General features: G+C 39.0%; 1 protein-coding gene across 1 annotated transcript in view; it reads right to left on the reverse strand.

The window, feature by feature from the left end:
• SVEP1 (sushi, von Willebrand factor type A, EGF and pentraxin domain containing 1) overlaps positions 1 to 26,497 on the reverse strand; it is a 233,157-nt gene that overhangs the window by 180,005 nt on the left and 26,655 nt on the right. The window contains 2 exon segments of the mRNA XM_006142717.3: positions 11,374 to 11,550; positions 15,650 to 15,905. Of these exon segments, the coding sequence (XP_006142779.1) occupies positions 11,374 to 11,550; positions 15,650 to 15,905 (433 nt within the window).

A 26,497-nucleotide genomic window follows, 5' to 3' on the forward strand; every position in this document is an offset into this window, starting at 1 on the left:
AGGATGGTAGAAAAGAAAAAAAAAAAAAAAAAAAAAAAAAAAGAGAGAGAGAAAGAAAGTAAAAAATCTAGATTTGGCTGATGGTGAATCTCTGAAAGAAGGGAGGGAAAGTTTATAGAAATGTTGTGAATCCTGAAGAGCTGTTAAAAACTGAACAAAACTGGGATATTATAGGCAAGAAGGGAGGCACAATTATGGAACCATAGAAAAGGGCTGGACGAATCTGAGCAATCACGAGTAGCTTGGGGTGACCAGAGAATGAGAGGCTGCAAGGGTCACACCCAGGGGATAATTGATCCCTAGGAGAATCACCTGACTGCTATTTCTTCTATTGTAAAACTATTTAAAAAGAGAAACAGTACTGCTTTTTTAAAGCTCATCTTAATGCATTAATCCAACCTATGACACTGAAAAGGGTTTTGCAATCTCAGGACTCCTGACATTTAGAACTTGTCAGAGGTTACGTGTGCATCGTAGGATACCCAGCAAAGATCCATGGCTACTACCTACTTTATACCAGTCTCTCCTCTCAAGTACAACTCACATTGCCTCCAGACATTGTCTCATGTCCCCATAGGTCAAAATTACTGTCAAGAACAACCACTAACAGAGTATAATAAATTATATTAACCAAGTACTTACTATAAGCACTTTGACAAGTTTTTATACACATTATCTCATTTAATTTGCATAACATCCTAATATTAAACCCGCTTTATAAGCTAGGAAACTGAGGTCCACAAAGGTCAAAAACTTCGCTCAGAAAAACAGAGACAATACAATCCTTGTTGAAAAACCAGTGGCATTCATTACAGAAATAGGAGAAAAGAGTCATAAAATGTGTATGGAACCACGAAAGATTCCAAACAGTCAAAACAATTCTGAGCATAAAGAATAAAGTTGGAAGCATCACCTTGCAGCGGGACAGCTTACGGTTTAGCAGGACCGCAGCCATTTTGAAATTCGGAGAGGCCTCTCCGAACAATCTGACCAAGTGCTGAGTCATAGGGAGATCTATGTGAGGAGTGGTCAGCTAAGACACCAGCAATGGGTATTTGAAGTAAAATAGAAATCAGGAAAATTACTCAGGGGAAAGCAATTGATTTTGGGTGATTGTAGTGAGGAATGGTTTGCACGTGCTTGTGGCTTGTACCTAATATGAAAAACATGTTGAGCTTTTCAAGACATGGTGTTTTCTAACTGTCTTTCTATAACCAGTTACAGGAATAAACTCTCTTCTCCAGCCTCTTTCTCTCATTTCATTGACTGTGAGAACCAGCACCCAGACTTCACTGACAGCTAACAACACTACCTGAACTTAAAAGATTCTTGGGTCCAGAAGGTGGCATAGTAACGTCATTGGACTCCCACATGGCTGACCACAGTCCTGAGCCCATTGGCTTGAAAATCACTCCTGGCACATGTGCATGCAAGCCCAAGATCCCAGGAGGAGAATGGAAGAAAAGGGATTGCTGTATGGTCATTCTCCCCTGGGAGTGAGTTCTCAAAACATCTTACTGTTTCTGTCTCTATCTCTCTCTCAGGTGAGTGAACACATCCTATGGCATAAACATCTTAAAGGAAAAAAAAAGATTCTACAAAGGTATAGTAACAAAAATAGTGTGTTACTGGCATTAAAACAGACACATAGACCAATGGAAGAGAATAGACACCAGAAATAAGTCCATGTATGTACAGTCACATGACTTTTGACAAAAGTATCGAGTATCACTGGGAAAAGACAGTCTCTTCAATATTATAAGGCACATCATGATTTCACTGAGTGTGGAATGCTGAGCAATAGCTTCGTTATCATTTCAAATTGCTAATACTGGCTATCATCCAAACTTGGCTGATCATCTAACATTCAGCGAACACTAACCCCATGCAGACCCCATGGAACCAAACATTGAAGATATTAAGCTACAACTTAAAAGCAACTTTACTTTGAATGTAATTTGGAAAGAACAGCAAAATATTTCTGGATCATTTCTTTGATGGATGCTGACTATGCATTGAGTGTTGTGGATGGATTGCGAGGAACAGCATGGGCTCTGGGGCCAGAGAAGTCTGGATCTGCCTAATAACTCCACCCCTTTATAACTGGATGGCATTAGGAAAATCTAAGTTCTTAACAACTGTTACCTCTTCTACAAATGAGAAATATAAGCAGACAAGGACTTTGCGAGTGGCATATGGATGCGGCATGGACTGTTGAACACCAGGCTATGAAGGTGGCCCTGGAAACCCTTCTTTAATCAAGGCACAATAAACAGGGTCTCTAAGTAACTTTCCTTAACTATAAGGAGTATGTTGTACAACAAATCTCTAGAAATTATTAATCTTGTACAACTGAAACCAACAGGTAGTTCTTCGGTAAGTCCTAGTATAGCTTTTTTGGGGGGTGGGGGGAGGCTTCCCAGAAATCGAGAAGAAAAATGATTGTAATACTTGGGTAACAATTCCTTATTCGAGTCAAAAGCTGGCCAATTCTTCAATTTTAATAAAATTTAAAAAGGACCTAAGGGAATTGTCAGCTAACAGATCATTTACAATAGTTTTTTTTTTTATGATAAACAACTAATAATATTTTTGGCATGTAACTCAGGAGGAACTCCAAGAATTGAATGACATCAATTTAATACAACTATTTCAAGTTCCATCTACATGTTAATAAAAAGAGTTTCAGCACTAAAATGCATAAAAATGGGAAAAAAATGAAATTGATACTGTATGTTCTCTTAATCTAACAGAGAATAACAAAATTCCATGGACTAAGTATAGTCGATGGATATAAATTTTAATAGTATTTCCATGTATAATAAGTATCAAAATGTACAATATGTTTGGCAAATTATATACAAATAACAATTGTGATACTAATTTAGTAGCAACTTTGATGGCAGAAAATTTAAAAATTAATTTAAATTTATTGTAATTTATTTAAATACTTTTTTGTAGTGGGAAGTATATCGTTGTAATCAATAAAAAGTTTTAGGACATGAAACTGTGTTAATTAGAATAGAATTATATGGTAGATGTGGAATGGAAAAGAACTGAGAAAATAAGAAACCATGCAAAATTTCTGCATTGAAAAAGGTGCTGTTCACAAATGGATACTAAAAGGAATCAAATTTACTATAATATTTAGATTTCAGTATACTTTTGAAAGTAAAATAATAGTTTTATCTTTAAACGTCAATACAATATGATGAAATTGCCTTTTTAAAAATGCTGCCTCAAATTTTTAAATGGCCATTTAAAAATCAACAAGATACATGGATTTTCAATATTTTTTAGGGATTACAAGAGCAAAAATGTTTGAAGATGGTGCTGGCAAGTGGTGTGGTGATTGAGGTGCTAGACTCCCACATGGCTGACCATGGTTCAAGTCCTGGACGTGGTAGCTTGCTTTCTCACTCTTTCTGTCTGTCTGTCTTCAATATTTTTTAGGGATTACAAGAGCAAAAATGTTTGAAGATGGTGCTGGCAAGTGGTGTGGTGATTGAGGTGCTAGACTCCCACATGGCTGACCATGGTTCAAGTCCTGGACGTGGTAGCTTGCTTTCTCACTCTTTCTGTCTGTCTGTCTCTCTCTGGTCAAAATTGAAGGATAATGATAATAAATTAAAAGATTAAAAATAAATCTTTATAAAAATGTTTGATCAAGATTTAGTATAGTGTTAAATGCTTTTCCTTTGTCCTCTTATGTTGTCAACAAGGGGTACTTATAATAAGGCTGGAAGAAAGAAGAAGAGAAAAAACAAGATTTTATAAGGAGAAGCAGAAATTAGTCAAAATTCTTGTCCACTTTAGGACACTAGAAATATTTTTATGAGTATTTTCAAGAGCTACAATGCACTGACTTTGGGGGTTTGTGATATTTCACACCAGTGGTCTTATTTGATGAGTTTTCTTGTTACAAAATCAAGATTAAACTGGAAAATGGAATATTAGATCTGACTATCTATCCCATTCAGTGGAAAATTGAACAAACTAGTCTAGTCTAGGCAGCGGTTACAAATCTGTCTCCTTAAATTGATGGGACTCAAGGTCAACATGCTTGCAATATTCCCTCATAAAAAGTAAATAGGAATACATTGTACAAATTCCTTACACCTTACGAATCCAGTATTAGGCACCGCTGGGAATATTCTTGAAAAAAAAAAAAATCAGCTAAGCTCTAGTTAGAGAACAAGATTGCCAAATGTTTTGGTTTTTATTCAAGAATCCCCAGAGCTCTTTGTCCTTTCTCTTTCCAAAGAAATGATATAATATTTAGACAGGAAAGTGTGTGCGTGTGTGTGTGTGTGCTCACGCATGCACAGAGTGGAGGTGGGGATTTGTGTGCATCTATTTACATGTATAAACAGGATATTTTCACACCACTACTCCAGTGCTTCTTTCTCTATAGTGTAGCTTCCTTTTATGAAAACTGATATAACTGCAACTTTGGCTGAAGCTATCTAGCCCTCAGTCTTGGCCCCTACCCAGATGCAATTTTCAATCTGCTAACCATTCCAAGCTCCCTGAAATGGAGTCAATCTCTGCAAAGGAGCAGTGTCCTCAAGATGCCTATTGTCTGATACTCTGTGTCTCTCCGATCCCTTCAGGGGGAGTCAGAACAGCTGCAATTGCTTGGATTTACAACAGGAGTTCACTGGCTATTCATAGCTGATTTGATGGTCTACGCGTCTTAAAATGACTAATCTAATAAATCAACTGTATGCTGCATCTAATTCGTTGTTGACAAAGGTTAACCAAATGCAAATATTTTGTTTTTAAAGAAATAAAATGCATTGAAACTCTTTTTTTTTTTAATTTATTTTTTTACCTTGTGCCTTTGTGCTAGGGATACCACAGTGCCCAAAGCATCTATGGCAAGAACGCAGCTGCCTAAGATTACAATCATGAGTTCTGGTCCATTTATGATTATGCAGTTAAGATCAACTTCTTACTGAAATCCTTATTTTTGAGTGCTTACTGTGGGCTCTGAAGGCAGGCAGTGGGAATTCGGAATGTTAGAATCACTAGACAGATAAGTAGGAATAAAAACAATAGTTGGGTGTGGTGGAAGAGGAAGCCAAAGAAGCATTAAAAAAAGATCTAAGGAGTGAAATAGCATGGTATTTAGGGGAAACTACCTAGTTCCAGCTTTTAGTTCACAAAGGATAGGGGAGGTTAAATCATAAAAAGCCTTTAGACCATGGTAAAGAGCTCGATGTTTATCCTATGAATGGATCATGCTTTAAAAATAATAAGCAGGGGTTTGGCATGATTAAATTTGTATTTTACATAACTCATTCTGTTCTTTTCCTTTTTAGTAATAGTTTGAACCATACGAAGTTGCTATTTTGTAGGGTGAAAATGATCAAATGTTGATGACCTCATAAAGGCCAAAACGATAACAGAAATTGAAATGATATTTTAAATTATGAACCTATTTGGTAAATGTCTCTCTCTCTCTGGCTAGAATGTAGACTCTAGAGCCAAATGATTTGGTTTATATTCCAGCTCTATTATAGTAGATGTGGCTCCAAACAAGTTACATAATCTCAGACCTTCTCTTTCCTTAAAATGGAACACTTCGGAGAGCTATTGTGAATTTGTTTTGGTCGCTTAACTAGATTTCTTTGAGTGCAATAATGCTCTTTGACAGGACCACTTGGTAGCTTCATAAGTAGTATAATTGTGTTAACAATTCTCTTTTCCTAACATATACTTTTTAGTTCTTCTTCTTCTCCTTCTTCTTTAAGAGAGATTTTTGCTATAAAGCATGTGTGTTCTCTGGAGAGACAGAGAGACAGAAAGCAAGAAATCATCCCCTAGGGGAAATGGCTATGCCACAGTTCCTTCTCTTTCATTCTCTTCTCCGGATTTTGGTCATGCACACATGCCCCCTGTGTGAGTTTTAGGCCACTGGGTCCAGGACTCGAACCATAGTCAACTACGTGGCAATCTAGCAATGTAACCATTACACCATCTGCTGGTCCTTTTAGTATTCTTCTAATTTATATCAAATATGGTTTCTGTGTTGCTTGACATTGTACAAGTAAATGAGCTATACACGGACAAAGCCTCGTTCTACCTCGGGTTATTGTCCCATGGTCCTCACTTATATAAACTCTGTTAGCACACATTCTCCAAGACTACTAGCTAAAAGCACATGATTGCTTTGAAACCAACTCACAGAAGTTCTGAGTCAAGGAAAGTTAAATACTAGTTCAAAGACATGAGTGGTAAACTAAACTCTGACAAAGTATTATTTGTTAGCAATTTCCAACAAAAATCTTCAGCCTTGCATTCAAATCGACAGTTTCATAATATGGAGTAATTGTTAAAATCTTTTCATGCATTAGGATCTTGCCCATGAAGTATTGGTTTACTGTGACAGTAGTATTCATTGTGAGGGAAGCCACTGCCTTTGCCAGGGCTTCAGGATGCCATTGTTTGAGGATTCAAGGTAACCCTGACTGCCAATAACCCAGAACAAGGAGAAACAAAGAGGAGATCACAGTAGCATCAGGGAGGTCAGCTTTCTTTTAAGTGTTAAGAGCACCCCTTGCAACAATCTGCTCTAAAGAAAGAACCCTGGACTTGGAATTGGGAAACCTTAACTCTTCAGCTCCATGAGAAGTTTATTACGTAATTGTGAACACGGTTTTCTCCTCTCCTGAATGAATGGTGGGAAAAATACTATGGCCAGCTCTGATATCCTACTTTTCTATGAAATTAACTTACAAATATAATTTGCTCAAGGATACAAACTTTGAAAAGTTTGTGTAAAATGGAATTAAGTATGAGCTTATTTTGGTGTAAAGACGTTTGAAATCCATGCATACTACAAAATCTTGTGAAGAAAGTCCTTTGAATCTTTAGGGAATTTTTTTTGAGATCAGGAAATCTATTGTTCGTTGCATCTCCAAATCAGACTCCATTAAGTCTGATAGCAGAGTAAAGGTAATTTGGATGACATGCTTGAGTTTGCATATGAGCAAGTGGATAAACACTGAGTGTGGAAGCTGTGAGGGCAGAGGGTCAGTATTGATCGCAATTCTAAACATCTCTGGGGAGATATGGAGAGTATGGGGGAAAATTGCTTTTTTCACTTTAAAAACTTTATATCTTTTTTATTATATTGATAATAATATTCTTTTTTCCCATTACAACTTGTTTTTATTTTACATTTTTCCACAAACATTTACTTTACATAGCAAAGAATTTTAGCTCATCATGCATAATTCTTTTTTTTTTTTTTTTTTTTTGAGAGGATTTTGCTATAGGGCACGTGTGCTCGCCAGACAGACAGAGACAGAGAGACAGAAAGCGAGAAATTACCCCCCAGGGGGGATGGCCATGCCGCAATCCCTTCTCCTCCATTCTCCTCTTGGGATCTTGGGCACGTACACACACGTGCCCGGCGTGAGTTTTAAGCCACCGGGTCCAGGATGCGAACCACGGTCAACTACATGGGAGTCCAGTGACATAGCCATTATGCTAACTGCTGAGCCCCATGATTCTTTTTATAACACACAATTTTATGAACTTTTTAAAGACCCCTTATATAATTTTACCCGGATCAAGACAAACAATCTCTACTTTCTTCAGTATTTTATGACACGTTATCCCATTGCCTTCTCCCATTTAGTACTCTTGATTTCCTTTGTAAATGCATCAACCACCTTTAAGAGGTGCAAGAGTTCTTGACAGTATTCACTGGCATGCCTATATCTTTCTTATTCTTCTCACAGCACAGTTTCTCAGGATACAGCCATTAGCCTCATCTAGAACAGTTAGATTTATGAAATATATGGCTGTTACTTATCTTCAAGCACTTTACACTTGTAGGAGTTATTTTAATGTTCATTCATTAGCTTTCTCATAAAGTTGATAATATCTCACAATCATGATTAATGTAAGCCCCCATGAATTAAAAGTCGATGGACCAGATACTACCCTAAGTATTTGAAGTATATTCTCTCAGTTAACTCAACATTTATGTGTACACACATATGTATACACACACATCTATGTACATAGATATCTATGAATCACTTCTATACATTGGGTGATCAAAAAAGTCATGATGGATTTTTTGCACAGAAGAATATGTCATGACTTTTCTGACATTCCAATATCTATACACATAGATACGTTTATCTATCTACTAGTACTCTATTATTAGTCTCGTTTTACAAAACAAACTGAGAATTAAAAAAAATAATAAGTTGTCCAAAGTCACATAGTTTGCAATTAGGAGAGACTGAGTTTGGGCCAGATCTTTCTGTATTTTTAAATACATGTCAGTGCATGTCAGGGTCTATGGTCTCTGAAGAGTAATTTTTATAAGAAGTTATTTTCAAAAATTAAAAAAAAAAGTGGTGTGATATTTTAGAAATAACATGGGACTTAGAGAAAAGTGCCCTGGGTCCCTCCCCAGGTTCTTCTAATGACTAGATATGTCATCTTGCGTAAAATACTCCTCTTTCCTGAGGCTTCAATTTCCTCTTGCAGAATGAGGGGTTTAAAGCAGATCATCTCTAGGGTTTCTTGCCTCTGAAAATGAATGATTTGCTTCTAAGCAGCATTGTTTCTCCAAGGAGAATAAATACTTGGAATTCCAACTATTCAGAATGGAGGTTAACATCCTCTCCTTGAAGAGCTATGGTCTAGTCATCCTTCAAATTTCAGCTTACTTTAGTCTCCCCAGGAGTCCATTCTTCATACCACAGGCATTTTTATTTAATAGCATGTATCACAGTTTACAATTACAAATTGATTTACGTGGTTAGATTGTAAATTCCATGTCTGTCTGCCACCACAGGACCCCTTCCCAGTCCCTAGTGCAGGGCTCGACATGGCGAAGCTGCTCAGTAACGCTGTTGACTAAATAACTTAAAAGGGGCTCAATTTCATGTTTTCAGTATTAGATAGTATTTTAATGTTTCTTGTTGCCTTTCCAAAATAGTTTGATAATGAGTCTTTCATGCTATCGCAAGGCCATAATTTATTTTCTCTTAGCTCCTAGTATGGCAGAGAGGTCAGTGACTGGGGGTTGCCTTTTGCAACTACTCAAAGACGCAGTGTACACACTGGCCTTCCGATACCACTTCTCCTAATCTCTTAGAAATAAATACTGAAGATGATAATATGAACGTATTTTAAAGCTTTTTTCCCTTTGTTAGAGGGAACGGAAGAGAGAGACAAAGACAGGTGTTTCTGACAAAGTCTTATATTGTGATTTTCCTGCCTCAGTGTCCCAATTTGCTGGGATTACGGGAGTGTTCGGGTTGGCCTGGAAACCAAACCCAAGCCAACCATACAGCTTCAGCCTCCCAAGTGGTGACACTACATGTGCACTACCACACTGTGTTGATATAAACATTTATCTCAATGCAACTGTATCTATTTTAACCTTGTATGTAAGACAGTGTTAAGTTGAGACTTACCAGTTTAAGAGTTGTGATGAATAAAGGGATCCACTGCAGTTTGGCATTCTTGGCTAGAACCAGGGGCAGAAGTACCTCAATCCCCTCAGCTGATGCCTTGATGACAGGCCCACCCAACCTCATACATTTCACGGACTGCTGTGCCTTTCAGTCTGGAATGCAGTACTGGTAGCAGCCAAAGCTACTTGGATAATTAGGAGTGCTGGGGTTGTGAACTGCCCCTCTCTCTTCCTGCAGTGTATCCCCAGGGATGCAAGATTACAGGGCCTTGGAGCAGCAGGAACTGGGACTGCGGCACCAAGTGACTGAGGCTGTTAGGCAGTCCCAAGGCAGTGGCTTGTTGACAAGGAGCAGTTCGGTCTAGGACCACACGGAAAGCAGACATGCTGACTACAGCGTTGAGCAAAGAAAATACGATCTTCTGCCTCTGTTTGGTGGGCTAGGATGGGAGGAGGAAGGGAGGGTACGTTGGGGAGAGTGCCAAGCTGGGCCCTTGATGAGAGTGTGGGAAGATTCAAGAGGAGGGAAAAACAAGGGGAGGCACTTTGCCAACTCAGGGGCAGTTGGGCTGATCTTCCCCACCCCCACTCTTTTTTTCTGCTTAAGTGAGAAATCTTACTGGGTGGGGTGGGAGCAGAGCCAAGAGAGGAATGATTCTGTGGATGAGCATGGATGGTCAGACCAGGAAGGATTAGGTCTGCCAGCTGGGATGAGGGCCAGGGGAGGGAGGAGAAATTAAGGCAAGGGAGAAGAGGGGTGACAAGAATAGAAGACAGTGAAAGAATGGCACTAGAGGAAATGTCTTATAGAGAGGAGAGAGAAAGAGAAAAGAAGAGAGAAAACATGTTCGATAGGGAGAAACCATGTTTGTGTGTATCAGAACAGGCCTATTACCAAATGCCACGATAAAATAATGTTCCCAGGAAACAAGCAAGCAAAGACCACATGGTACAGAGCAAACAAAGTAAACCTATTGTTCCTGGACCTTGCTGGTGGGTGTTAATTTCCATGAGAATATAGTTTTCTAAAACAGGGAGTCATGGAAGAACTATAAACTACTTTAAACAATGTTGTTAGATAAAAAGCTGAATAATCAAACATCACAGAAAAACCACATACTACTTCAAAATATTAGATATTTCCTAAAATATAATGTAAGGAACAAGAATCTTAAACTGTTTGTCTTGCCTCTCTAATTAAATGTAGAAATATGAAGTTACTCTTGAAAAAAAAAAAACTAGAGAAAGTAAAGTTACAAATGAAATAAATTCCATTTTGAAGAAATGGTACTTGCAGAACTGTTTGATGGCCTTTTGTGAAAGGGTAAAAGACCACCAAGTGACCGTTGCATTTTTTTTCTGACAATCTGACAAGTTAGAGGAAGCAGGAAGCCTGGAGACTGGAATCCCCCTGGCTTTACTCTCATACAGAGACTAAGGTATATTCTGGCTTAGATGTTTAAAGGACAAAATTGGCAATTTTACTCTATTAGTTACAATAAAAGACCCCATGCACTCTCTCTCCTCTCAGTTCAGAACCTATGCTTCAAGAGGCCTTACAAACTTTTATTCTTCCTCTTAGAACTTTACACGCCACCTGAAGAAGCCCAGACTAGCCCAATAGAGTATAAGATGGTACCAAAAGGACAGCCTCCTTGTCTCAGATGAAGCCATTTTAGAACAGACAATAGTCAGCTGACTCCTGAACAGGCAGGAGAATCGAGCAGAAATCAGCGGGGCACCTGACCTGACTCAGCTGATGGCAAATGCATCGGTTAGCACAGCTCAGACCATGCTGCGGCCCAGCTGACCCACAGACTCCTGAGCAATAATCAATGCTTACTGTGTTAAGCCCCTGAGTTCGGGGATCATTTGTTACGCAGCAACAGACAACTGACACGGTTACACCCAGACTGGAGACTCACCTGTACATTCATACTGCAGACCTTTCCCGTAATATCCCTTTTCACAGATGCACTCGAATTGGCCTGTGTGTGTCCCACATTTGCAGCTTGCCATTCGGTCACAGCAGTCTTTGCCAGCTTCACAAAGATATGAGCAGTGTGACATATCCTCTTGAATAAAACTCCCAGAAGGTAGATCTAACAATAACATATGACAGAGGGCAATAAAAAATGATTAACAGTCAAATACTACATTCTCTTAGTCATTACAATTTAAGTGCATGCTGGAGAAAATATCTTTTCATATCCGTCTAATTCCCAAGTGCACCTTCCTTCCACCCAAATATGAATGTGTGTTATTTGTACTACCAGACTCTGGGAATTTAGATCAGCCAGTTAAGTTATTTCAGTCTGAGTCTCATCATCAGTTCGCAAGGCCATGCAGGGTCAGGGAGAAATTAAGTACTTCAGCAAGGAATCTCCAGATGCAGGAGGAAGTAAGGCAGTCAGATCTGCAGGTCGTTCCCTGGCTTCCAAATCAGCAGAGCTCCCCGCCTCTGTACGGGGTCAGGCAGCAGGAACCAGGTTTCCAAATCCGTGTTCACATTAGAAATAAAACCACAACACTCACTGCTTTCCAAGGATGTTGATGATGAGTTACTGACATTAGAATAAACACTATCACTTCCACAGCTGTTTGCCTAAAGACTGAAAGAACACCACCACATAAGTGAAAATAATAAAACCAGGATCTGGTGTATCTCTCAAGTTTTACTTATTTTTATCTCTCAATTTTTACTTATTTGATAGGGTCTTGCCATGTTCCAATCCCCTGCTCCAGGCACTTAGTGCAGGGGTTACATCGGATTACAGGCATGTAATGAGGCTCAGTCTGTTGTAGGTTAGTCCAGGATCTGAACCAGAGTCTTCCTTGTGGCTTCAGTCTCACATGGCAACATCCTACCACTTGTGCCATTATAGCTGGGCCTCTCTCTCAGTTTTAAATAAATTAACATATGTTACTAAATACAGACCATTTTGATTACTTGAGCCCTGCTCTGCAGTGAGGCATTCTGAGAGTTCAACAAACTAGACAGTTTGTAACCTATATCTATTGAAAATGGCAGAGGCCAGCAGGTGGCGTAGTGGTTAAGGTGCTAGACTCCCACATGGCTGATCATGGTTTGAGTCCTAGACCTGGCAGTTTGAAAATCATGTCAGGTGTGTATGGATGCATACATAGATAAACAGTCTTGAGACCAAAAGTGGATCCATCCAAATCAGAAGTGGTTTTAGAGACTGTAGAGGCAAAGGAAATGAAGCTCATTCTCTTCTATCTTATCATGTCTTTCTAGTAAAAATGGGATTTCTTCCTACCAAATCTGGAAACTCAACCAGGTGTTAGGCATTCTAGATATTAGTTTGTTGTAATAAGTGTGGTGCCTTCCAAAAGTCATAGTTCCTAAACATCTACCATACACTAGATACTGTACTTGGTGAAATTGAAACATTTTATTAAATCTGCTAAACCAACGAAACAAAAAATATATGTAGACTATTTTAGAATAAATAATATTAATTAATATTAATAAGTAATAAATGATAATGAATAAATAGTAAGAGTAGACAGTTATTGAAGGCTTGGTATAATAAGCCATCAATAATTTTTCTTTTTTTAAAATTATTTTCGTTAACTTTATTTATTTATTTATTTTAATTTGGCTAGAGAGGGACTGAGAGAGAGAGAGGGCAAGTGAGGAAGCAAACCACCAGGTGTGGGAACCGAATGTGGTCAGCCACATGGGAGTCCAGCACCTTTAACTACCACACCACCTGCTGGTCCCATAAGCCATAAATAATTTTTCTAATCACTTTTCCTTTTTTTTTTTTAAGAGAGATTTTTGCTAGGAGGGCATGTTTGCCCATCAGAGAAATAGAGAGAGACAGAGAGACAGAAAGCAAGAAATCACCACCCCACCCCCTCCCCTCCAGGATAGATGACCATGCTGCAATCCCTTCTCCTTCATTCTCCTATTGAGATTTTGGACAATCATGCACACATGCCCAGTGTGATGTTAAGCTGCTGGATCTGGAACTCAAACCGCAGGAGTCCAGTGATGTAACCATTAAACTGTCTGCTGGTCCCTCTAATCACTTTTCTAAATACTTTTTGTTTATTTTTGAGAGAGTTATTTTTGGTTTTTTGTTGTTGTTTTTTTTTTTTTTTTTTTGCTACAGGACACTTATTTTTGCTGTAGGACTCCCCAGAGAGACAGAAAGTGAGAAGTCACCCCACACAGGGATGGCCACACCCCATTCTTATTCTCCTCCATTCTCCTTTTGGGATTTTGGGAACACATGTATACATGCCTAGCCTGAGATTCAAGCTGCTGGGTCTAGGATTTGAACTATGGTTGGTCATGTGGGAGTCTAGCGCCTTAACCACTATGTCACCTGCTGGCCTCCCAATCACCTTCCTAATATGTGTTAGCCCCTTTAATCCTCGCAACAATCGTATGAAGTAGGTACTATTCTCATTCATTATTCTATTACCAAGAAACTGAAGGAGTGTCTAGTGTATAGTAGATGTTCAGTAGCTATGACTATCTTTGTTTCTCCTTTTCTCCAGGAAAATCATGCATTTTTCAAAAACCTTTCAGATAGGGGCCAGCCCATAGTCTGGTGGTTAAAGGAGATGCATTCCAAATGGGTGATGGCATAGTTCAAATCCTGGACCTGGTGGCTTGGAAAAAAAAAACATACCTGGAGCACATGCATGTGTGCCTGAAATCCTGAAAGGAGGAAGAACTGGAGGAGAAAGGATTGCAGCATGACTGTTCCCCATGGGGGCGGGAGGGTGCTTTCTCCCTCTCTCTCTGTATCTCTCTAGTGAGCATGCCCCCTCTGAAAAATTAAACAAAACAAAATCATTTAGCTAATAGGTAACAAAATTGGAACTCAATTCCAGGCATTCTGGACTTTCTAGGTTTAGCTCTTAAAAACTAGACTTAAGTTGTAAGCCCAGAACTTAAATTCAAACTGCTTAACTCCCTAAACTCACTTTTGGCTGCTAAACTCTTGCTCTAAGTCCTTGCCATTTCACTAAGATCCCAAAATCCAATCACTTTTGGCAGTATCCTTCCTCAGACAGACACCTGCTGCTGTATCCGTAGGTGTAGGTTGTATCAGTGTCTAAATGCTCTTCTTAGAACTACAGTAGACCTAACCCACTTATGACCAGCACTAATTGCTCTTGGCCTCATGTTGCCATAATTTTCCCTCAAACTGAAGTTTTCCTATGGACACCTGGAAAGATCAAGCCTCATTTGCCACATCAGTTTGGTCTTATGCTAGATTTTCTGTGATCGCCTTCCAGTCTGCGTTTCTTCTCCTGGGTCACCAAAACACATGCTCATATTATGACAGGATGCGGAAATTCATCTAACTTAAGTCATACTACTGAACTTCCTTTTATGAACAGTGAACGAAGACCTCTAATAAAGGTATTTGCTGATGCTCTTTCCATTTAGGGTTAATTCTCTGAATCTTTTTTTTTTTTTTTTGAGAGATTTTTGCTATAAGGCATGCATGCTCACCAGAAAGACAGAGAGAGACAGAGAGACAGAATGTGAGAAATCACCCCCCAAGGGGGATAGCCACACTGCAATCCCCTCTCCTCCATTCTCTTCTTGGGCATGCATGCACACATGCCCGAGTGAGTTTAAGCCACCGAATCTGGGACTCAAACCATGGTTGACTACATGGGAGTCCAGTGACATAGCCATTACGCAAACTGCTGGTCCCAATTCTCTGAATCTTATACATATGCATATTTATCTTCAAATTGTCCAGTCAAGAAGTATGTGTTAAGTGTTTATTGTCCCTATATCTTTGTGTGTATATCTGGAAACATTCTGCTGCAAGTCACGGTGCATGTCTCTGAATGTTTACTTCATTCTCAGATAACTGTAAATGAGATCTAAGACAAGCCTTTCTGCTCTGTGTGTGGCCTCAAAACACACCTAAATTCATTCCATTGATTCTTATAGTTCTGGGCGGGAACATATATACATTTTAGTGAAAATATATCACAGCTGTTAAAAAAACCCCTCATGTTGCAAGGTCAGAATGTTATCTCTATGAAGTTCAGCACATATCATGATGCAAAAGACACACAGGCATCACACTCAGAAAACACTTTTTGAGGATTTGATATTAGCCTTCAGTGGGTTTCAGGCAGCAAGCATGAAGAAAATCTCATTTAAGAGTACTTGTTATGCCATTGGGTTTCCATTACCTTCATGCAATGCCCGGCGAGCTAAAGCCTCAAATTCTTCAAAACTATGGAGCAGGTAACAATGTTCCTCCTTGGGGGTGGATGCCATGTCGTTCAGTTCTCGAATGTTTCCTTGCCATATGCCAAAAGTGAAGATCTCCACTCCGAAATCTCGTAGAGAAGCTGCAATTGGTCTAGGATCGCCCCCATTGGAATATCCATCAGTAATGAGAAATATCACTTTTGTTGAGTTTTCTCTAGAATGACGAAGAATTTGCTGTAATGAAACAGGAAACAGTAATATAACTTTGCATTATGCTGGTCTACCATGTACTTCTCTTCTTAATAAAGCAGTCTATGTGAAAATCATTGGCATTTATCAGGAGTGAGAACTCGAAGCACTGATTAATGAGCATGGAACAGAAATCGACACATATTAGAGTCTACAAGGATGTTGTCACAGAACCACGGAAAGCCTCAGAAACATTTAAAATGTATCATCATCATCATTAACATTGCTATGGATCTTGCTAAGGAAGAACAAATGTTTATGGAATGAATTTTTAAATGAATACGTCTTATTAAACTATTTTTTAATTGATTCTCAGGCTCTCAAAATATGAGCCAAATCTGAGTCCTAGGTATCTTCTTTTCTTTTCTTCTCTTCTCTTTTCTTTTCTTTTCTTTTCTTTTCTTTTCTTTTTTTGGAGAGGTTTTTGCTATAGGGCACGTGCGCTCGCCAGAAAGACAGACAGAGACATAGAGACAGAAAGCGAGAAATCACCCCCCAGGGGGAATGGTCACGCCGCAATCCCTTCTCCTCCATTCTCCTCTCAGGATCTTGGGCACGCACGCACATGTACCCGGTGTGAGTTTAAGCCACCGGGTCCAGGACTTGAACCATGGTTTACTACATGGGAGTCCAGCGACGTAGCCATTTGATTAACTACTGGTCCCCTACGTATCTACTTTCAAGCACATCTATCTTTCTAGTCATCCATCTACTCATTCAGACCATTGCATGAGCAGACTCTAAAAGCCTAACTGGCAGAAAATTTAACAGAATATGTCTTTTCTGCAGTGCAGAATGACTGGCCTGCTTCTATATTTATTTTTCTAATGCTCCTCCAAAAATGTAGAACTGATTCAATACTTGATCTTTTTTGGACCACCCAGTATCAGCACGAATCAGCGGTTCTCGATGGTATCTTATCTTTACGAGGAACAATTGATTCGGTACACATAAACCTAACACTTGGGTTTTATTATGTTAGGACAAGAGAATTACATGTTACAATGTCATGCACCATTTTCCCCTATCAATAAAAGAAAAAGGAGCCTTTAACAAAGGCTTATTACTGTTTATTATTGTTCATGCTTTGTAATAACAAACCTTAAAAGCATGAGAACTCCAATGGTGAATCTGACCTCGTAATTCAACTTGATTTCATTAAAAATTGGTAGAAAGTTTGGGTCAACTCCATAGTGCAGTGCTGAAGGGCTGTGCAGAGGGAGCCAGACCCCATATGCCGACTCTGGTTTCAGCCCCAGCCCAGCCACTTGAAAAGCATGGCAGGCCATGTTCGTGCATTCCTAAAATCCTCACAGAGATGGAGACATGGAGGAAAAGGATTGCGGCAAGACCACGCCCCATTGAGGGGGTGCTTTCTCTCCTTCCCTATCTCTCTCTCTCTCACACACACACACACACACACAAACGCACACACGCACATGTGCCCTCTGGCAATTGAGGGAAGAAAAAAAAGAAAAAAAATGAGTAGGAAGACAAAGAAGCAGCAGGATATATTTTCTGGCAAGTTCTTGGAAGAAATCCATGCTTATGAGGCAATAATTCCAGAAACACTACATGTTTTTCAGGAGGTAGGCAGGAAGAGTGACAATTATGGATCTATCCTGAGTTTTGTTAAGGATTTTTGAAAGTTATTTAAAAAATAAGTTTGACTCAATTCACTTTAGGGGAATGAACTCACTATAAGATCCAGATTCTCTCAGATTATAGGATTCATGCCCAGAGACACAATCTCCATGAATGTATAAATAATAAATATTGATTGTAAATCCATAATTCTTCCCTCAATTTTGTTAGAGTGACAGTTAAAGCTATTAAACCTTAATTTAAAGAAAAGTAAACTAAAAAATGACTCCAAAAAAATCTGGAAAGCCAGTGGTTTGACACGAAGTATTCAAACATTTTACCTGTCACTTTTTTTTCCCCCAAGGTTTTAGACACAGGGTACATGTACCTGCTAGTGAGAGACAGTAAGAGAGAAAGAGACAAATCAGTCCCCAGTGAGATTGGCCATGCCACAGTGCTTTCTCCTCCATTCCCATCCTGGGATTTTGGGCACACACACACACACACTCATGTACCCGGTGTGAGTTCTAAGCCACGAGGTCTGGGACGCGAACCTTGGTTGGCCATGTGAGAGTTAGCACCTTAACCACTACACCACCTGCTGGCCCTTCTCAGTCACTTTTGTTTTTTTATAGTTTATTTTTTATTATAATTTTTTTTCCCATCACAACACACAAATGAACCTTCCATCCAAAATACACTGTGCATTGGCTCAATCAAGCACGTCAACATATATGTTCTCAGCAAATAATTTCCCAATTCTTGTGTCCTGCATACCCCGCCCTTTGTCTTGCCATCCCAGATTCCCCATCCCCCTCCTTCTGCCATGACCCATCCTCCTCCCACATTGTCCCTGGCATCCACGGTTGCCCTCCGTGCCTCCCCCCTCCCCAAATGATCTGTCAGTGAACTTAATTGGTCTAAATATATCCAATAGTTATCAGTCACTTTTAAAAAGCAAGGGAAAGCAAGGAAAATAGCAAAGCATAGAGGACAGTTTGAGTGACAGTAAGATGTGAGTGATATTAACAGAGACATTCTCAAAACACACACAGTGAGGGTCCTAACTGACACTCTCAAGATTCTTGGCTCTTAAAGTTTAAACAGTTGCTCTCTTGGGCTAGCTCCGTGGTAATGCACTGCTCAATAGAAGTTGGATCCCATATGTTCCCTACAGTTCAAATCCTTGGTTGGATCAACCTCAAACACACTGGGTACCTACGTGAGTGCCCAAGACTGACAAACTGGAGGAAGAGGATCATGGCATGGCCAGACCCTGTGGAGGATGCTCATTTCTCTCTTTCTCTTTTCCTCATGTGTGTATATATGCTCTATCACAAATTAAAAAATAATAAGTTCTCCTGTTGATGGATGACAGAAGATTTACCATAAATGCTTGGTAAGTGTGAAATTCTCTTCACACTCCAGACAAGAAAAGAACTTCTGTAAAGAAGAAGAAGGAAAGAGTTAGAGGAGAACAAGAAATGCCAGATGTTGCTGTGAGGCCCCGAGTGCTCCACCAATCTTTCCACTCTTCCCGTTGTCACAGGAAAGATGATTGACAGATATCTTCTTAGGTACAGAGATCCGTGGGTCCTCTTTCCGTTGGGATATTTGGGATGGTGACAAGTCTCACTTTTGGTCACAGTGACATGAGACAATAGAGTATCACCCCCTGGGTGTTTAGGAAATGAGAACCTGATGAGTCTTCCATTCTCTTAGAGAAGTGTAGGTGTGAGAGAGTGAATGTAACCTTAAGAGTGTGGCAGTAAATGAGCCAAAAGTCAGATGTAGGTGTCTCTTTGGGGCAATATCAATAAGAAGATCCTGGAAGACTCAGAAGATGGCTGTGGCAAGGGCAACAAAACTAACTGACAAACATGCCACTGAGCACCCATCACCATCATGACTATAAATGAGGCAATTTTCCATCTCAGAGGATGGACGTGAAGGTCATGTCAAAGCTGAGAGATGGACAGCTCCTAGAGTTTCCTGTCAGCAGGTGGACTGGGCTTCAAAATGCCACTTACATTTAATACTATAAAAATAGAAAATGAGGGTTTTTTTTCCAGTTGACTACAAGGCATGTGTACTTGACAGAGAGAGAGAGAGAGAGAGATATCAATCCCTAAAGGGTGTGGCATACCACAACCCCTTCTTACCCCTTCTTCTCCATTGTCTTCTCAGGATTTTGGGCATGCATCCAGACACACCTGTCGTGTTTTTCAGGTCACCAGGTCTGGGACCTGAATCACTTAGTCAGCTCTGCAGATTCCAGGTACCTTAACCACCACACCACCAGCTGGCCCAAGGACAACTTTTAAAAAATCTTAATCAGCCTTTACTGAAATATTTTATCTTTTGCATACACAGTTTTTCTTCCTGGTGAAACCTTCCAATACTTTGGAAAGTACGTAGAGAAAATCTTTTGGAGCCCTGCCATTTTCACCTAGTTAGAGGAAGAGGCAGAGGCTGGAGATGAAGGCCAGGGCTTGGAAAGAAAGAAGTCACTTTATCTAACCCCTTTGCAACAAAAGCTCAAAGATGTTCAGAAGTGATAGGCCCAGTGACACAAGGACAAGGATAGTTATAAATAGAAGGCTGTTCTCCCAAATGTAACTTCCTTTGAAAATAGGTATTCCAGGCCAGCAGATGGCATAATGGTTATGTTCTGGATTCCTACATGGCCAACCATGATTCAAGTCCTGGACCTGGTGACTTAAAACTCACTAAAAAGTGAGATTTTAATAGACAAAGAAAAAACAAATTGTAAATTGCCTTTTCAGTAGGTTATTTATTTTTTAAGTAATAGTTTACTTTTATTTATTTTTTCATGAGAGAGAGAGAGAGATTGACAGAGACATACAGACAGCACCCTTATTGGGGTTCTGACACTGTAATCCACTGCAGCAATCAGCTCAAACTGGATCATGGGTGGGCATGTACCTGGCATACTCAGAGAGGTCTCCAGACTTGAACTGGTAACTTTCCTATGTGGATTGTCTCACAGACCACTGTGTTTTGCCACTTCACCACCATCTAGCACCCTCTGTGTGATATTCTTGATAGTACCTGGTTGTGGGTGTGCTCATCAATATTGATCCAATGAATGAATGAGTAGAGAAGATAAACTCTAGGATACTCTGGGGAAGAGTTACTTGCATGAATTGATCTTGAGTGAGTAGTAAAAATGTGTGCATGTATATACTATTTTATACCCCAAAATGTTGTTTTGTGCCTTTATTGACCTTTTGAAACAAATGCCATCTTATAATATTAATCTTCGCCCATGTCCATATCATTCCTTAATATTTAGGTTAGTACTTAGCAGAAATTCTTTGCTGTATTACTCATTACACACAAAAACACTCCAAGCTATAATTCTATTTTTCTTTTCTTGCAGAGAACTGGTGAATATTTACAGGAACCATTATATCCGTTGGCAGGACAATATATTAAGCTTAAAATAGCAAGAAGAATAGCAGGACTAGGAGTCCCAGCAAAGAATTACACAAGACCTGGGTTTGGAATGCACTTTAATGGTGGAGGAGGGGTGGGTGATTTACTGAAAATAATTTAACACCCCCCGCATGAATGTTTGTATTTTATCATGCTTGAATGAAAACATAACTCAATAAAACACATTTTTCATACCACACATTTAAGAAGCAAACACATCTGTGGTAATGTGTGTGGAATGTGGTAGAAGCCCAGCACTTAATTCTCTTTTTAGTGTTCCTGAAATAGTTTACATCATCTACTACCCTTCGTGAGGCATTTCAGAAACATAATTTTTTTTTTTTTTTGGTTCAGAATATTGAATGGAGACAAACCTTTTGCTGCCAAAGAAAAGTTCAACATGGACTCTGTATGGCAAAAGGTTATCACCATCTGTATTGTATCAAGCCTCTGATTAGCTTGTATAAATATCTGGCAGGGCGGAAGCTTCTCTTGTCCAGCAATAGTCATTAGAATGATAAAAATGCAGGGTTGTGTAACATTGTTCTAACACCCGAGATCCATCACCATTACACAAGACTGCACTCCCAGCCCCCACTCCAAGTCAGGCCACACGAGAACTGTTTTGAAAAATGGTCTTGAAAGAAAACTTGAGGCCACAACACATCTGGCATGGAGAGAAAATTTGTTCTTGGGCTCTGTTAATTGAACTACATACAGATAGAACACCAGCCGCAACACGACCTCAGCTGAATTACCCACTGCCGTCAGTGACTGAGGCTACTAACTAGAAAAGCTAATAAGTTGTCTTTTAAAGAATTTGATACCCTGAATTAATACCTATTGTGAGTATATCAGAGCTAAAATCCAAGGAGCAGGCAATTAGTGAATTGCCTCAATGTTTCAACTTGCTTTCCATGTGTATTTTCTCCTTATTAGAAAACATTAAGTATAAATAAGGCACCTCATAAGCAATTTATGTTTTCCTTGCCCTTCAAATTCTAAAATATCACCAGCTTTTATCTGGTATTTAGTTAATAGTCTTGATTTTTCAGTTTAAAAAAATGTATTGTCTCTTATTTTCAGAAATTAATCATGGGAAGTTATTCAGTTGGTTCATTGTTTTCTTCTAGTCTAATTAAGAATTACTTGTCATTATATTTTATTTTTTCTATTGCAATATTTATCTTATGCAGTTCTTTATTTCTTTCAGTTTCTAGGTCAGTTTTGTTTTAATTTCAACCTGTTTATTATTATTATTAATGATAGAGAGCATGCACATACAAGTACGAAGAAGGGAAGGAGGGGATGGGAGACGACCACCCTTTGCAGGATCTGGTCACGTTGCAATCCTCCATCCTCAGACCTCAAACTCATCAGATCCTGAGCACTCAATCATTCAGCCCGTGTATTTCAGTCCAACTGGCCGGAGACTGAAATATCAGTTGCCATGTGGGATCTGGCTTCTCTTGAGCAGCACATTACCACTCTGCCACAGAGCTGGCCCCTCAATCTGTTGTTTATTCTCTTGCTTCTCATCTTCATTTCACTGTTCTGTTTATTTATGTTAAGTGCATGCAACAAATGCTTTTCAGGATTTAGTTTCATCTTTCATAGTAAATTCTTATTTATATTGGGTCCTCTGACAAGTCATGACACATTTTTGCATAGAAAAACATGTCATGACTTGTCAGAGGACCCAATATATTACATTCTATCCTTCTTTTCTTAAGCAAAAAAAAATTCAAAGAACCCAGATTGGATTGTGAGGGTTTTTTTTCCCCCTCCTTTTTCCTCAGCCATGAATAAAGAAGTATATCCAGTTATATTGTTTGCAATGGACAACAAACAAGGGGTAAAATAAGTGATAGAATACATGACTGTATAATTTGTTATCTAGTATTTCATTAAAAAATACTGATAATGTAGTCATGGTCAGTAAATTGGGTTAAAAATAAGCCACACACCGTATTTGTTTGAAAGCAGAGGCCCTAGCTTAGCTCTATCCAGTAGACTTTTATGTGATGATTGGCATGGTATACCTTCTATTTCATAGCTACCTGCCCTGTGTGGCTACTTACCACTGGAAATGAGCCTATTATAATTAGGAGACTGAATTCATAATTTTCATTAATTTAAGTCCAACTAGACACTGGACAGTGCAGGTCAGGATAGTTGTATCCTCAGCCCAGGGTGAAAAATATGCAAACACTCTCAAGCCAGCCTATGAATATATCATGTAAATCCAAAAAAAAAAAATTTGCAAAATCAACTTGAAGAGAGCATTGAATACTGAAGTAAGAAGAGAATCAGCACAATAAAATCATGCTGGCATCCCTAGGATTTAGAAAGTCAAAGCCTCTATGAAAACAAGAACTTAAGGCCAAAGAAAGAGAACAGGCTAAGAGGAACAGAGAGACATGTCACAGAAGGATTTGCTAATGAAGCAGTGCAAAGAAACTCAAAATGTAATGAAAGACTCAGAAATCCACATTGTTTGTAGTAAGATAAAATGTCAAATATATCATGTAAATCCAAAAAAAAAATTTGCAAAATCAACTTGAAGAGAGCATTGAATACTGAAGTAAGAAGAGAATCAGCACAATAAAATCATGCTGGCATCCCTAGGATTTAGAAAGTCAAAGCCTCTATGAAAACAAGAACTTAAGGCCAAAGAAAGAGAACAGGCTAAGAGGAACAGAGAGACATGTCACAGAAGGATTTGCTAATGAAGCAGTGCAAAGAAACTCAAAATGTAATGAAAGACTCAGAAATCCACATTGTTTGTAGTAAGATAAAATGTCAGAAATGCAAACTGATAATGTTTAGTGGAAAGCTGCTGATCAATCTTCCTTACAAATACACAGACAGCACTCTAAATAAATAACTATCAGGAACCAGCAGTTAGTGTAATGGCTATGTTGCTGGAGTCCCACGTAGTCAACCGTGGTTCACGTCCCGGACCCGGTGGCTTAAAACTCACGCTGGGCGTGTGTGCATGCGTGCCCGAGATCCCGAGAGGAGAATGGAGGAGAAGGGATTGCGGCGTGACCATCCCCCCTGGGGGGTGATTTCTCGCTTTCTGTCTCTCTGTCTCTCTCTGTCTGTCTGGCGAGCGCACGCGCCCTATAGTGAAAACCTCTCCTAAATAAATAAATAAATAAATAAATAACTACCAAACCACTCGAATAGTATTCAAGAGCTCTTTCCATTTTATGAAACTTTATAAGGTTTATTCCTCAAATGCAAAAATTGATTAAAATCAATAAGTCTTTTGCTGTCATGGCAACATAATCATTGTCATAATTAAAAGAAAATAATAATCCAAGATGCTAAAAAGGCATTCAATAAAACTAATTTTGGCTGTTTTTCATGGGTAAAAAGTTGGGAATAAAAATACACCTTGTTAATATGACAGCTTATCTTTTCCTTATTTTTGATTTTGTCTTAGCGTGTGCTCACTAGAGAGAGAGAGTGAGAGAGAAAGTGAGAAATTACCCCTCAGTGGGGATGGTCAGGGTGCAATCCCTTCTCCTCCATTCTACTCCTGGGATTTTGGGTGCACACACATGCCTTGATGTAATTTTCAAGATTCCAGGTCTGGGACTCAAACCGTGGTTGGCTATGTGGAAGTCCAGTCCTTAACTATCACACTACTTGCTGACCCCAGATTATTTATTTTTTAAAAGTTTGTTTAGTTACTTTTTAGAGAAAGAGAGAGAGAGAGAAAGAGAGAGAGAGATCCTCAACAGTGTCTTACACTACAATTCTGCCCAGCCAGCATCATAGGTACCTGTGCTCCTGGGGAATAGGTCAAAATGACACTCAACTTTTTCCATTTTAGGGGTGGCTCCAGCATCACAAAGCAGCACACTCTCTGTGACACTGCAGGAGGGCCATAGATAGATAGGTAATCCATCTAAAAACAACAATGGGAACCATGTTCAACTGTGGAAACAGCAAAGTTCTCAGTAGGATAGGGAATAAATTCATGAGTTTAGGTTTTGTTGTTGTTTTAAAATTTTTCTATAAGATTTGTGGGCTTGCCAAAAACAGAGAGAGAGACAGAGAGAATGAGAAAGTACCCCTTTCCCAGCAGATGGCCATGCTGCAATCCCTTCTCCATTCTCCTCGTGGGATTTTGGGCATGTACGTACACATGCTTGGCATGTCTTTCAAACTGCCAGGTCTGGGACTCAAACTGCTGTAGTCTACATGGAACAGCCACCTTCACTGCCACACCACTGGCTGGCTCAATGTTAAGTATTTTTACTATTATCTAAAATCCTTTAGAAAATTCTAGCCAAAGTAATGAGATACAAAACTTCTTAAAGTTTCTTCAAGTTTCTATTTCTTCTCAAAAAATAAAAATTAGAAAGCAAGGAACAAACTGAAACATATACACATCATGCTTACTAAATAAAGCATGATCGTTCTTAAAATCCAAAAAAGTTTACAGATAAAACATAAAGGTTTTTAAGAAAACTCTAAGGACAAGGAAAAAGAAAAATAGCAGCAACATAAATGAGTGTTTTGACCAAACAAAACAGAATAAAAATGAAATCCTACTTGTCAGAAAGTATAAAAAATATATAACTTCACTGATATCAAAGCAATGTAAGTTAAAATTAGTAGTACTATTCTTTTTACTTCCCAAATGCCAAGGTTTTCTTAAAATTTCAGAATTATAAATATGTGGGGAAACATATTTCTGCTGGGAATGACACCTGGAATGGTAACATTTGGGGGAAAGTTGACAAAGTGATCTAAACCTTACAAATTTCACATGATTTCAATTTTATTTTCCTTCTTTCCTTTTTTTTTTTTTTTTTAGAGTTTTTTTTGTTTGTTTGTTTTAGGGCACATGGGCTCACCAAAGTTAAATTTTATTTTCCTTCTTTCCTTTTTTTTTAGAGTTTTTTGTTTGTTTGTTTGTTTTAGGGCACATGGGTCACCAAAGAGAGAGCGAGACAGAGACAGTGAGAAGGAAAGTGAGAAATCTCCCCCTAGAGGGGATAGCCATGCCACTTTCCCTTCTCCTCCATTTTCCTCCTGGGATCTTGGGCATGCATGCATATGCATGGAGTGACTTTTAAGTCACCAAGTCTGGGACTCGATCTGTGGTTGACCATGTGGGAGTCCTGTGACATAACTGCTATGCCATCTGCTGGCCTCCTGAATTTAAATTGTATAGTTAAGAATATCTTAAGGAAATAACCAAGGATAAACAAAAAAAACAATGAATAATAGGATGTATATCTCAGTAATAAACAATTCGAAAAGATACCAAATCCCAATAGGATACTAGGTAGAAAAAGTATAGAGCAATCTAATATTATTCTAACGATACTGTTGCATAAAATTAAATGAAAGAAATAGGTAACCCAACACAGCAATTTTATTGCATGCGTGAACATTGCACCGTGTCAATATCGGTGAGAATGTACTGTAAGATGTTGTGTGTACGGATGAGTATGATCGACAATTTATACATCCAAATGTTGACAATCTCTGCCAGTACATTTAGGAGTTTT

Source organism: Tupaia chinensis, unplaced genomic scaffold, assembly GCF_000334495.1.
Source record: "Tupaia chinensis unplaced genomic scaffold, TupChi_1.0 Scaffold000081_1, whole genome shotgun sequence".
Lineage (NCBI taxonomy): Eukaryota > Metazoa > Chordata > Mammalia > Scandentia > Tupaiidae > Tupaia > Tupaia belangeri.